This window comes from Olea europaea, chromosome 16 (assembly GCF_002742605.1).
Source record: "Olea europaea var. sylvestris chromosome 16, O_europaea_v1, whole genome shotgun sequence".
NCBI classification, from domain to species: Eukaryota; Viridiplantae; Streptophyta; class Magnoliopsida; order Lamiales; family Oleaceae; genus Olea; species Olea europaea.
In genome coordinates this window covers 8,558,108-8,571,138 of record NC_036252.1, presented here as the reverse complement: position 1 = coordinate 8,571,138, position 13,031 = coordinate 8,558,108, and the positions used below count along the sequence as shown (strand labels likewise).

The window sequence follows — 13,031 nt, the reverse complement described above, 5'->3', positions numbered from 1 at the left end:
TCATCATCTTCTTCCCCTCCTCTCCTTGTGCGAGGAGGCTTACATGTCTCAACCTCTTGGCTTCATTGATGACCAAAATTTTACTCATGTCCGTCGGCTCAGGAAAGCCATCTATGCTCTCAAATAGGCGTCACAGGTTTGGCAGATTAAATTCAAAGGATTCCTCCTCTATATTGCTTCTCAAATTCACACAATGACTCCTTCCTTTTCTTGTTCTTCACACCCTCAATTATAATTTACTTTCTCGTTCATGTTGACGATCTTCTTGTGATTGACAACAATCCCGAACCTGTTATATCAATTAAATTCACTGATTCTCCCTCCCTCCGCTTCTCAATAAAAAAAAAACATGGGCTTTCTTCACTGCTTTCATGGGATTGAGGTTATTCGTACTCGTAACTTATTTCTCAATCAGCATAAATACACTCATGATCTTCTCTCCCACATTAACATGTCTAGTGCCAAGCAGTGCTCAAATCTTATGTCTAGGACCACCTCCCTCACTCTACATGATGAATCCGAGCTTCCAGTCGAGGGACCCGATTCATCTAGCCCCCGGCTCAAAGGATAAAGCTAATCACGATGGAGTCCTAGCTGGTTGTGATTCAATTTTTGTTATCGTTTCCAAATTTGTATTTATCTTGTAACCTTAACTTCTTGTACTCGTAATACTGTTGATATAATCGTTACTAATCATTAATGGAATACAAGAAAATATTCTCTCAATTCATATTCTTATCAAAACCAACATTCGGCCTCTTCAAGAAGTAATGTATATTATTATTATATATGTAGAATTACAAAATCTTTTAATTAGCAGCGCATCACAATCTGGTAGTATAATTGCGCTATGTTGAATGAAGCTGGCTAGTGTGGCTTTTGGACACCACAGTGACTATTGACTACTTCTAGAGATCTAATTTCAATATTCCCAAATCCCAATGCTTTGTCTTTATGTGGGAATCCTTCAGCCAAAGTCATCCTCATCGGCTGAAGATGGCTGAATTCTGCTGTAATCTGGATGATGTTGTGGGGATATCCAGTTGTGTGTGGTCCAAGTTCCCTTTGGTTTCAGTTTACGGTCCAAGAAAATATTTATGCAGCGATTCAAAGTTGGTGGCCGAATACATTCAAACACACAGTATTTACTTCCAAGATTCTCTTTTATGACACATTACCTAAATCTTCAAATGAGCAATCAATATGTATAATGCTCAAACGAGTAATTATGTTTCAAGATCGGTGTTCTTAAATGAGACACCATATTGGAAGGATACATTTAAGATTAAAATCTTGCATAATTTATACAAAAATAATAGTAAACATGCAAGTGTTAAGAGTACTCCTTGTTGACCTTGCAAATGAAACTTCAAGACCCTATAGTATCTAAGATCTCCATGCTTATTTTGCTAGTCCTCCTAAGAATACTTTATCCATCATGGAAACTTGTAAAGTTTAGCGTATTCATTTAAGACGCCAAAACACTTGGAAACATTGGCATGTATAAACTTTTAGACAAGAGGCTTAAACATTCAGCAACTTTAAACAAAGTCATTGAATGGTAATTATCCTTTGAATTGTGCTAGGTGTATAAAAATTTATACCACTCTCTCACAGGTGGGGGTGGGGGCTACGATTAAAATAATCGCGGGGTCCACTCATGTGAGATAACTGTATAAATTGCTATACAGCAAGTGCTATACAAGCATCAAAACCCTTGTCATTTCTTGCAAAATGTCTCATCACAGTGATTGAATTTGAGCATCTTATCGTTGAATCTCCAATTGCATTAATTTTGTCCTTTTCATAAAGAGCTTTGAATTCTTGTCCAGATGACCTGAAGTAATCCTCACAAAACCAAAAAGGGAATATGTTATTCAATAAGAAGCAATGCATTGCTTAAACAATAATTTTATTTCAACAAAGTTGGGTTACAAAAGCGGCTTTATAAAGTGTGTTGGCGGAATCCGAACCACTGATTTCAAATGATTTAAAAATCTATTTTTGAAATGATTGGTGTAGATCCAACTTTATCATTCAATTTTGTCACACTCCTTTGTCATTGTAGCATAACTCTTGCTTAAATCCCAATCTGACCTACATAAAGTTAGTCCAATAAACCATTAGTTCTTGGAGTTATATAAAAGTACCTCTTGGAATTTCCAATGTTCAACGTGAGTTAATTATGACTTAGGCTTGTAGACGTTTTGAGAATATATTTTATTAAAAGTTATTTTTGTGGAAAATTTGTGATTAAAAAGTTAGGAAAATTTATGGATCCACATGATTTACTTATTTATTTATTTATTTATTTATTTGGATAGAATGCAATTTTCAATTCAAATTTAATTAAAAAAAAATTGAAATGGGTGAGCCCGGACTGCCTCATGAGCCGACTTGGCTCGCACAACCAAGGGACAAGCTTTGCAAAGGAGAGCCGAGCCTAACATTCTACTCCCTTAAGGCCTTAACATTCCTCTACGGTTTACAGAGGAGCATTGGCTCTGACCTATTGTTAAAATTTAGTTAGTGACAATATTCACACATGCATGGTTGGGCAACCACAACACTTGGACATGCCAAAGAGCAGCCCCGTCCCTTGCCGACCACTGAGGTTAGATTCATAGTACACAGTACTGGACATAACTAAAAAATAGAACAGGCAAGCCAACCATTGAGGTTAGATGCATAGTACACATTACTCGAGATGACTAAAAAATGATGGAAAATATTGTTCACAATCAATAAACTGTGTATAGGATGAAAACAGAATTGAAATCGAAATGAAAACGGACCAAAATAAAAACGGAATTGAAAACTGAACAGGGCCAAAATTTGGCCCATACGACCGCATGGGCAAATATCCATGTGGTCGCACGGTGATGTACCGAGGCCACATGGCCTCGGACTGGATAAACCATGCGGTCGCACAGTTGTAAATTAGGGACCGTTGGACAATTTTTTGGTTTGAATTTTGGCGGCTTTTCATTTCATTTTGGCACCTTTTCGTGTGGCAATGTTTCATGTCTATAAATAAGTGATTAATGGACATTGAAAAACAATCACAAGTATGTGAAAAACATATAAACAAATCCACATGAAAGAATTAAACTTTCTTCCCTCCATATTCATGTTCTTCAAGCGTTCTTCAAGATTTGGGTGGAAAAATCATTTGTGCTTTTGTGATTTTCTACAACAAGGCTTGATCAATCCTACGAACTATTTGCCATAAAACCTTTTAAGCACCAAATTTGTATACGAGAAGGGACAAATATCGTTTGAGGATAACGAATCATTTTCGTGTTTGAGCCTTCCATATTGGTTTGTTTTCCTTGTTAATTTCCATCTTCTTGAATTTTTATTTCTTAATTTTCATCTCCATTTTTCCGATGGCATAAATTTCCAACAAAAAATAGAACAGACAAGCTTTTAACTTCTTTACAGTCTACCCTACAGATCCCGACAAGGAAGTACAGTTAACAGTTTTCGGCCAAAAGTGGTGCAATGATAGTGCAGTTCGTAACATGCAAAGATCACGTGTAACAACTGTTGATGTTCTGAGACCACAAATTTGTCTCCTCCTAGCCTAGCCTTAAAAGACTTCCAGTGCAAAAGTTAAGGGCCCCATGAATGTAGTCCAAAGATAAGGTACAAGGGCTCTGGTATGCTCTGTCAAGTCCTAAATTCTGGGTGCCAATTTATGTATGAAACCATACAGGGTCTGTAACTGTTTGTGTTTTTTGGTCTGCCTAAATTCTGGTTCAAAGATATACATACACACACACACACACACACACACACACAATCCAATTGTGTCATTACAAAGACTAACTGAATAATTAGACCCCTTTACAGTAGATTCTCTACATTATTTTGGCCTTTTCAGAGGGTTATAGTGACCTTTCTTGAAAAATTTTAAAAGCACAAATAGCAATCCATCTTTGAAAATTATAAATGATTGTTTAGGGTGTCTTTTGTAATCATTTTGCCTCATATGGTCCTGGGAATCCTGTAAAACCTTTACCCACTTTTTACTTTTACATGTGTAGAGCACTCTAAAATTAAACAAGACGAGTAAATATCAATAATCAATAAATTAGAGAAATAATAGGGATTGAATCAAACTTAAATATGGAAATGTAAAAGATGAAAAAAGAATTAATGGGGCATAATACACATAATATCAATCTAGCACTTGCACTTTCAAACCTCAAAAACAGAAAAAGTAGGAATAGGAGTTTACTTTGTTCAAGTTATTGTCAGTTTACCAAGATTAAATTCTTAATATAAATAATCGAAATATCTAAAAAGAAACAAGAAAAAAAACCATAAAATTTGTCTTCTAAAGGGATTTGCAGGCGCAGATCAATAATGAGAATTCAACTTGATCTTGATCTTTCTGCAACTGCTGCTCTTCCAACCACAATCTGCTATCCATGCCACTTCTGGTTCGGAACATAAACACGGCATATCCCGAGGCTGGATTGTAGAACCAATCATGAACATCCCACATGAGATCAACAAGCAAACCATCCAATAAAATTGTCTGATTCCCTCTGAAGTTCCATTGCAAGCGCTTTATGCGAATTACAATCTTCTTATCGATACAAACTGATAGGACCGGATGCTTTTGGCCATCTTTTTCTCCACTACAACGTATCAAAATGTCGTGAGCAGCACCAGTATTGCAGAACTGAGCCTTAGTTGAATAAAGGGTATTGCCCGTAAAATGTTCTTGGCGCGAAATTAATGAGAATTTCGCCATTTGAGTGCCATTTTTGTGCTTTTTCATCCAAGCTTCTTGAGCTGTATCTCCAAGAATAAGGCCAAGTTCTGAATCAATGGTGACGAAGATATAATAACCATCGACAGGTTCAGGGCCTGTAGGATACCTAGCTGCAGAAAGATCCCAGATAACTTCAATTTTACTATTCTGGAATTCAAGTGATTTGCTGCCTTTTAACTTTTTGAATAAGCGCGAATTCGTGTTAAGTTTGAAGGCGCTTGATTGATCATCACCAAAGGTTATATTCAGGCCTTGAGTCAAGCTGCTCTTGCACCATGTAACTGTGATCAAAATCTTCTTTTGATTGGAGAGAATGGTTCTATATAAACATGTGACAGCATTTTGAACCGAAGGGATCGGATTAGGAGAAATACAAGAATTATTTGAATAACTTGAACATGATGTATCAGAAACCTGCACTGCATATTCACTAAAACAAGATGCAAAGTCTCTCATACTGTGTTGAAGAAGAATGGAGAGATTGAATTGAAGCCTGAAAATATTCTAAAGAAGAAATTTCCGAGGGTGATAAATGAAAACCAAGATTACTGACAGGCCGTAAAGGGATAAATATGATTCTCTTACCTAAAAAAATTGCGTCTTAGGCAGAGGAAAGAATGGAAAATTTGAAGGTTTCTTTATGTCTTGCCAGTTCATCTGAGGCTGAGATATTGAAATTTCCAAATGGTTAAACTAATTAAGGTATATAAATATATAATAATGATGAATAGAATGAATGCAGTGATGTGATGACAATTGTTCACTATTTTTTATTTTATTTTTTAAATTATGATTATTCAAGTTTCAGTTTCCAAGGTATAAATGGTTGACCAGACTGTGAAGATATCAGGCATTTCTACGACGTCTAAACTCCGCCAAATCGACCAAGAAAAGATAAGAAGTTTAACGTCAAGAGTAAGATTATATATGATGTCAATGATATTAATAAAATACAGTTTGATATACACAATGTTCTGAAAATTACCTTCGATTGTCTGGTTTAACTAGAAACTCATAAAAAAATCAAAAAAATGTGAACTTGTATAAAAACAATCAAAGAATCGATTGATTCACCTTAAGATTTTTATATTTTTATTATTCTATTATTTTTTACTCCAATTTTGAACCTGATTTGACCCTTCAAATCCTAATATACTATCAATCAGCATGTTATCTGAATTTCGTCGCAACTACGGTTATGAGCGGACAATCAAATAAAAATAGTATTTTCTTTCCATTGAGATGATTAATTGTTATAGTGAGTGATGGTCCCTCATGAATTAAAGACCAGTGGTTTTCAGTCACCGACTCATCTATATCTATACATGAACAAAAGCAAGGAAATAATAATGTGAAGTGGTAACTTTCTTGTGTGACCCTTTTCATTCCCTTGTTAGTAAGTAATTAAATTCATTGTAACAGTGACATATTTTTAATCTATCATTATTATTGGATTAATTTCCAATATTAATGCCGGAAATTTTAAGTTTTGTCAATAATAATAACTTACAGTTGGGAGAAAGTAACAGTACATGTGACCCGTGAACTAATTAAATTTGTAGCTAATAAGGTCCTTTCATACCCATTTCATGCTCCATTTGCCCAATGGTTATATAGTGCACAATTCTTAGGATGATAGCGAGTTACAAATCAGGCAATCACTCAAGGTCTAGTTCAAGTTCAATACTCATTTCGTGGAACGATCGAGTCGCGAAGTAATACTCTATTGACGTCCGCATCATCAGTTAAGGATTGATTTGTAGATTATAATCACTTGAACACATTTCCTTTGCATTTTCATTCGAGATTTTTTGTGTGTTTCTACTCCTTTGAGATCCCCAAAAATGGATAAATTCATTTTCTTAAGAACATATATAAGATTCGTCACTGCAAGAAAGATAATGATTAATCTAGATATAACAGATTCATCTTTTCCAAGAGCTCACATGGACAAGAAGATTTGGTGCCTTGATGTTGGCACTTTTTCACCCAGGATTGTTGTATGTTCCAAAGGTTCACTACTCTTAATGCGAGTTCTATTCGATTTAGTCGTTAAGGCTTGGTTCGTTGATTTGTAGGTACTTGGTTATCCTCTTCTTATAATCAAATTGTGAGGCTTACCCTATCTAAAGTGATAGTTAATTTTGTTGTGGTAGACGTGGGTTGTAAAATGAAATCAATTATAACAACAGTAATAGTGTAGCGTCTCGCATCTCTAAATTAAGACTTGAGTTGCAGATTTATAAATAATCAAATACTCTCTCTTTATAAATTAACTTTAAAGATCATAAGTTCCACTCAATATAGTGGTAATGTATTATTTGCAAGAATACACAAAGCCTTGGTATTATTTGTTTTTTGATATTCATGTTAAAGGGACTAAATCTCATTTCGAATAAAAATGAAAATATAGACCAATTTATAAGTTCTTGAGTTACTCTTCTTAACAAGTTTGATATTTTAAGATGGAAGCAATTTAATCCAATTAAGACAAAAAAAGAGAGCGTATGGAGTTCGATAAAAAAAAAATGAGCAAATGGATTTCAAGATTGATATACTCTAATGAACCACCATCTTACGGGGGCATGTTAAGGAATAAAATTTCATATCGAATAAAAATAAAAATATAGACCAACTTATAAGTTCTTGAGCTACTCCTTTTAACAAAATTGATCTTTTAAAATAGAATATCAAATTTTAATAACTTGTACCTCCCCCTTTACTTGTAAAGTGATTAAAATTTGATATAAAATTCATTGAATGCATTATCAATCAATTAAGGGTATAGATGAAGATCAGGGGTGGCATTGGACCCCAGTCCCAGTTGATAAGGCCTTAGCCATGTTCCAATATTATGTTTATTATATATTTTATCATAATTAATTAATGATTATTAAAAAAAACACAAATTATAAAGGAAACCTTCCAACAATTTCAAGTATCCACTGTAGTTTACTCGGAGTATAGGACCCAATTTCTTATTCCAATTTTCTTCTCAACGTGATAACGACTTTGGAGTGTTTGAATATTTTATGTTGGTATTCGTAGAAAATAATTTCAATAAATATACGTAACTTCTCCTTACTAGCTTAAAATTTTAAATAAGATGGTTAATATGGTATAAAATCACGCAAAAGATCAAATTCGTCACTTATTTAAAAATTATGCGTGTAATCTACGCATAAAATTGTGTTGAATATAAGATTTTTAATTTTAGACACAATGATTAACAATTTCATTGCGAACGAGTCAATAAAATGACCCTCAAAGTGGCAGAAAATAAGGCTTAATTAGGACCGCTACTGATTAATCTTCAAAATTGTCTGAATTTAGTCATGAAATTCAACAGATTTTTTCCAAGGTGAATAGTTAACTCCACTACTGGAACCTTAACTACGACACTACAAGTTAACTTATAGAATTCACACGTCAATAGCAGTCTTAGGTGTCCGACGACTAACGTTATTTTCACCAAAATGTCCCACAAATGTTAGTTGAAACCGCACGAAAAAAGGATTTGTCTGACATTGATTTTGCACGCTTTTGATTTTTTAATGACTAAAATTATTTGGTGACAATCAACTTTCTAGAAATCTTTTTTTTTTTTTTTTCCTACTCTAGTACAAGAGGTGTTACCTGTTGCTTTAATTAGATTTTTCTGTATTTATAGATAAATTGAATGAATTGGTGAAAAAGACTAAGAAAGATTGTAGTAACAATTTTTGTGTCAAGAAGATTCAAACATGCTGGTATTCGACATGACTAATTATAAAGAAATAGATGATAAAATTTTATTTATTATCATGTTTAATATTGTTATACTAAACTTGCATTTTAGACATTTAGACACAGATTATTGGACATTACAATAAGCTCTTATTTGGTTTAACTAATTTAATTAATAAAAAGTATGTCGAAATTAACAATTAATTTTAACTATACTTTTAATGAGACCAACAATTTTTATCAATTTTTCAACCACATATTTTATCCACTTTTATCAAAATATACTAAAAATTTGATTTTTAGCGAAACCAACCCAGTATATATCCATTAACTTCTCCTTCTCTTTTTCCTTCTGGTATGTCAAATCATTCAACTTATTTTTATGTAGAATTGTGCACGAAATCCATTTTAAATTGAAGTGTTGGAGGATTATATGAATGGTGGTGCCGAGAATCAGTGGCGGCCCTGAATATAGGCGATCTCCTAAGACCCCGTTTTGGTGAGAGTCTCAAATTATGTAAAGTTAATTAGTTGGTTGAAGTAAAATGAAAATTATATTTATGAAATTCTAAAAATAGAATTATCGTATGCAAACATAAAAAACTAATAAAAATTAAAAATACAAAAATCTTTCAAATATATGTATGGCGACAAACTTATCATTTACATTTATTTATCACAAACGTTACTTTCCATATTTATAATTAAGTTGATACTTTATCTTCCAAACATTCATTTTCTTTTTTTAACCACACAAAATGTCTCTGTCTTTTCCAATTCCATGTTCAACAATCACTCACCATTATTTTTTTCAACTCAACAAGATATAAATTATCTCCTTTTGAATTGAAATTTTGAAGATTCTATGCAATTTGATTTTGATCTCACTGTCATTGTTATAACCTTATAGATTTATTTCTTTCTCTTTTATTTTCAAAACAAATACTACATAGTACATATGTTGTTATTATATTATTTTGGTTTAATCTCATGATAAAAATATTTTTAGATATTTGTTGAAAGAACTTTGAATTTAATAATTCTTTGTTATTGTTCATACAGACACTTCTTATTTTAAATTAATTTCTTATAAATTAATACTTGTTTGTATTTAATCATCATTTTCATTATTTTTTTACACTATTTTTGCAATCACATTCTCCATTTTTGTACATAAATCACTCAAATATATATTCAATTTTATTTGAGATAGTTGGAGTGAAAAAATAATCATACAAACGATTATACATCTTTGTCATTGCATTATAATTCTGTTTGCCAAACTTTATTTGTAATTTGTATTGTTGGTCGAAATTTGACATTTTATTAATTTTCTCTTCAAATTTGGAGCTCAGTTGTTTGTGTTGGATTCTTTATAATTATATTAAGCCTCTGTTTGGTATCGATTAAAATCTAAATTTTAATCCAAATCAAAATCAACAATTAATTTTAATTACATATTTTATGGGTTCCAAAACTTTAAATCCACATATATTACCTACTTCTATCAAAATTTACCAAAAAATTTATTTTAGGGGTTGTTTGAGGGCCATTTTTCTTATAAAAAAAATATTTTGAAATAGTGTTATGATGTAGAACGTGTAATTAAAAAATAAAGAAAGTTTTGTGTTTGCATGTAATATTATTTTATTGAAAAATGTGTAATTGAAATGATATTAAATTACCGTTGAAGAATGTATTTTAATGAAAAATGAGACTCAAACAAGGGTTTAATCTCCATCAACGGGCTAAAACTCTATATAAGGAGACTCAAAATATAGAGCCCCAATTTGAAATTGGCATAAGGCTCCCAAAGTATTAGGGTTGTCCCTGTCGAGCACGAACACTAGGATTACATTTTAATAAAAACTAGTAATAGATTAAAAGTGAAGATAATTAAGACAACCTCAATTTAGTCATTTTTTTAACTTAAGATGTTTAGCAATACTAAACATGCTTAGAGCCTTTATTGCTCGTAATCGTAAAGTGCTTCATTTACCATGTTTAGACACCCAAGTTCATAATAATTTTCATCGTTTTATTCGGTCTCTATTTGGTATAATTTTATTTTCAATCATACGTCTCTCGATAAAATAAATTTACACATTGACTAATGATTTTTTTTAATTTCTAATAACACATTCTTAAAAAATAATTAAAAAAAATCACTTTTCACAAAATTTATTCTTAACAAATTTACGTTAAACAGACCCTCAATTATATAAATTCTAGAATTTCATGGAGATATACGAAATTTATAACATGGAGATATACGAAATTTGTAACAATAAATGAATAAATGTTCATGGAGATTTAGAAGAAATAACGTACGAGAATAATTTTAAAAATAGGTCAAATGCAAGATAAGATGTGTATTTAGGAATTCCAAATTAATAATGATCTGTAAATACTAACAAATATCACGTATCAAATTATTTGTATTATAAAACACTATACCGCAAGTATTGAAAATCCAAATTCCACATCCAATCGTGACCTTAATTCATGCAAGCTGCGAGATGGTGACATACACAGAACATAAGACTGGCTAAACTTGAATAGGTCTTTCTAAGTGTACAGCTAACGTAGGACTGTACACTTACAGAGGGGGGCCCACATTGATCATGGGTCTTTCATGTGAGAGGGTTGTCATGCTTGGCGTACAAAGTGGCTCAAAATTAAATATATATTTTATTAATTTATTTTTATAATAAATAGGTTGGTTTCTTCTAAAGATATAATTAGACATTAAACTGCGAAAATAAAAAAATATTAGCAGTTCAAACATCTTAACCCTCCGTTTGAGCCCCATTACTTTTCATTACATTACATTTCATTTTTCTCTCTTCTATTTTTAACCACACAATCTTCCATAATATAATATTACACGTAAATCGAAAAAATTTCTTTTTTTTTTCAACCACTCATTTTTCAAAAAATACTATTTCACCCATTAATTTTTCCACGTAATGGGGGCCAAACAGGGGCTAAATCTTGACTAATTAAGTAGTGCTATTTAAATAATGGGGACAAGTATTCTTTATTTAATAAATTCTGAAAATGAAAAAGTATGTCAGAAAATATCGCTATAATATTAGAGTAAAGCTACTTGACCAGAATGAAAAACGAGGAAATGGTGGGCAATGGCTGCCCCCGTCCCCCCGGTGTGTTTTCTATAATAACCTTTGACCAAGTTATTTGTTAAAAAAAAAAAAAAGGGGAAAATGTAAACAAAAAATGTAGGGTCGAAAATACCCTCATTTAGGAAAGAAGAGAAGAGAAGAGAAAATAGAGAGAAAAAAGAAGAGAAAAAAAAGGAAAAATCTGCTACCGACCGGTCGACGTCGCCTACGGACTGCCCGGACCCCACCAACTTCGACCAAGACCAGAGCCACCTCGATTCGCCGGAGATCGTCATTTTTTGGAAGGTTAGACATGTTTTCTATAAATAACTACTCTGAATTTGTGAAAGTTTGAATGTTTAGGATATGAATATGGGTAAAATTCATGTTTTTATGATTAAAATGTAACAAAATATCGAATTTGAGATTAAAATGTTGAAAAAAAGTGACGGAGCTCGCCGGAAATGGAGTTTCCGGCGAGCTCTGTCGGTCTGGTCCGTTACGGGCCAAACCGGATGGTCTGCTACGGACCAAACCGGATGGTATGGTCCGTTACGGACCAGGACCACCGGACCATATGGCCTGGACCAGTCCGGACCAGGATTTTGGTCTGGGTCCGGCTATCCGACCTAAATCCGGGTCCGAATTTGGGTCAAAAATAATTTTTTTTTTTTCAGAATTATTGTTTTATTTTTGTGTGAAGAAATAAAATGAAATATAAAATAAATAATATATTAAGAGAATTAACGAAATATTTAAAGATAAATTAAATTGAGTTTTAGTTTTTTTTTTCTTTTTTACGTAAATATACGTTTTAAATAAATAATCGAAATAGAGTAATTAAATATGAAATAAATAATATACATAATTAACGAAATATTTAAAGAATAAATTAAAAAAAAACAATATTTTTTTTACTTAACGAATTAAGATAATGAATTAAAGAAATAGTAAAAGGAAAAATCGAATAAATATTATTCAAATAAATAATCGAAATAGAGTAATTAAATATGAAATAAATAAAACACAAGATTAACGAAATATTTAAAGAATAAATAAAATTGAATAATATTTTTTTTACCTAACCAATTAAGATAATTAATTAAAGAAATAGTGAAACGAAAAATCGAATAAATATTATTATTTTTATTCAAATAAATAATCGAAATAAATAATATACATAATTAACGAAATATTTAAAGAATAAATTAAAAAAATAATATTTTTTTTACTTAACGAACTAAGATAATGAATTAAAAAATAGTAAAAGGAAAAATAGAATAAATATTATTCAAATAAGTAATCGAAATAGAGTAATTAAATATGAAATAAATAATATACATAATTAACGAAATATTTAAAGAATAAATTAAATTGAATAATATTTTTTTACCTAA

General features: G+C 31.6%; 1 protein-coding gene across 1 annotated transcript; it reads right to left on the bottom strand.

The window, feature by feature from the left end:
• Positions 1 to 4,114: 4,114 nt before the first annotated feature.
• On the bottom strand, positions 4,115 to 5,550 carry LOC111412024. The gene has a single exon (XM_023042759.1). It carries the CDS (start codon positions 5,240 to 5,242, stop codon positions 4,343 to 4,345), a length of 900 nt encoding a protein of 299 aa, XP_022898527.1. The 5' UTR covers positions 5,243 to 5,550; the 3' UTR covers positions 4,115 to 4,342.
• Between the last annotated feature and the right edge of the window lie 7,481 nt (positions 5,551 to 13,031).

Coding starts and splice junctions, on each gene's coding strand:
- LOC111412024 (XM_023042759.1), bottom strand. CDS start 5,242: ATGAGAGACTTTGCATCTTGTTTTAGTGAATATGCAGTGCAGGTTTCT.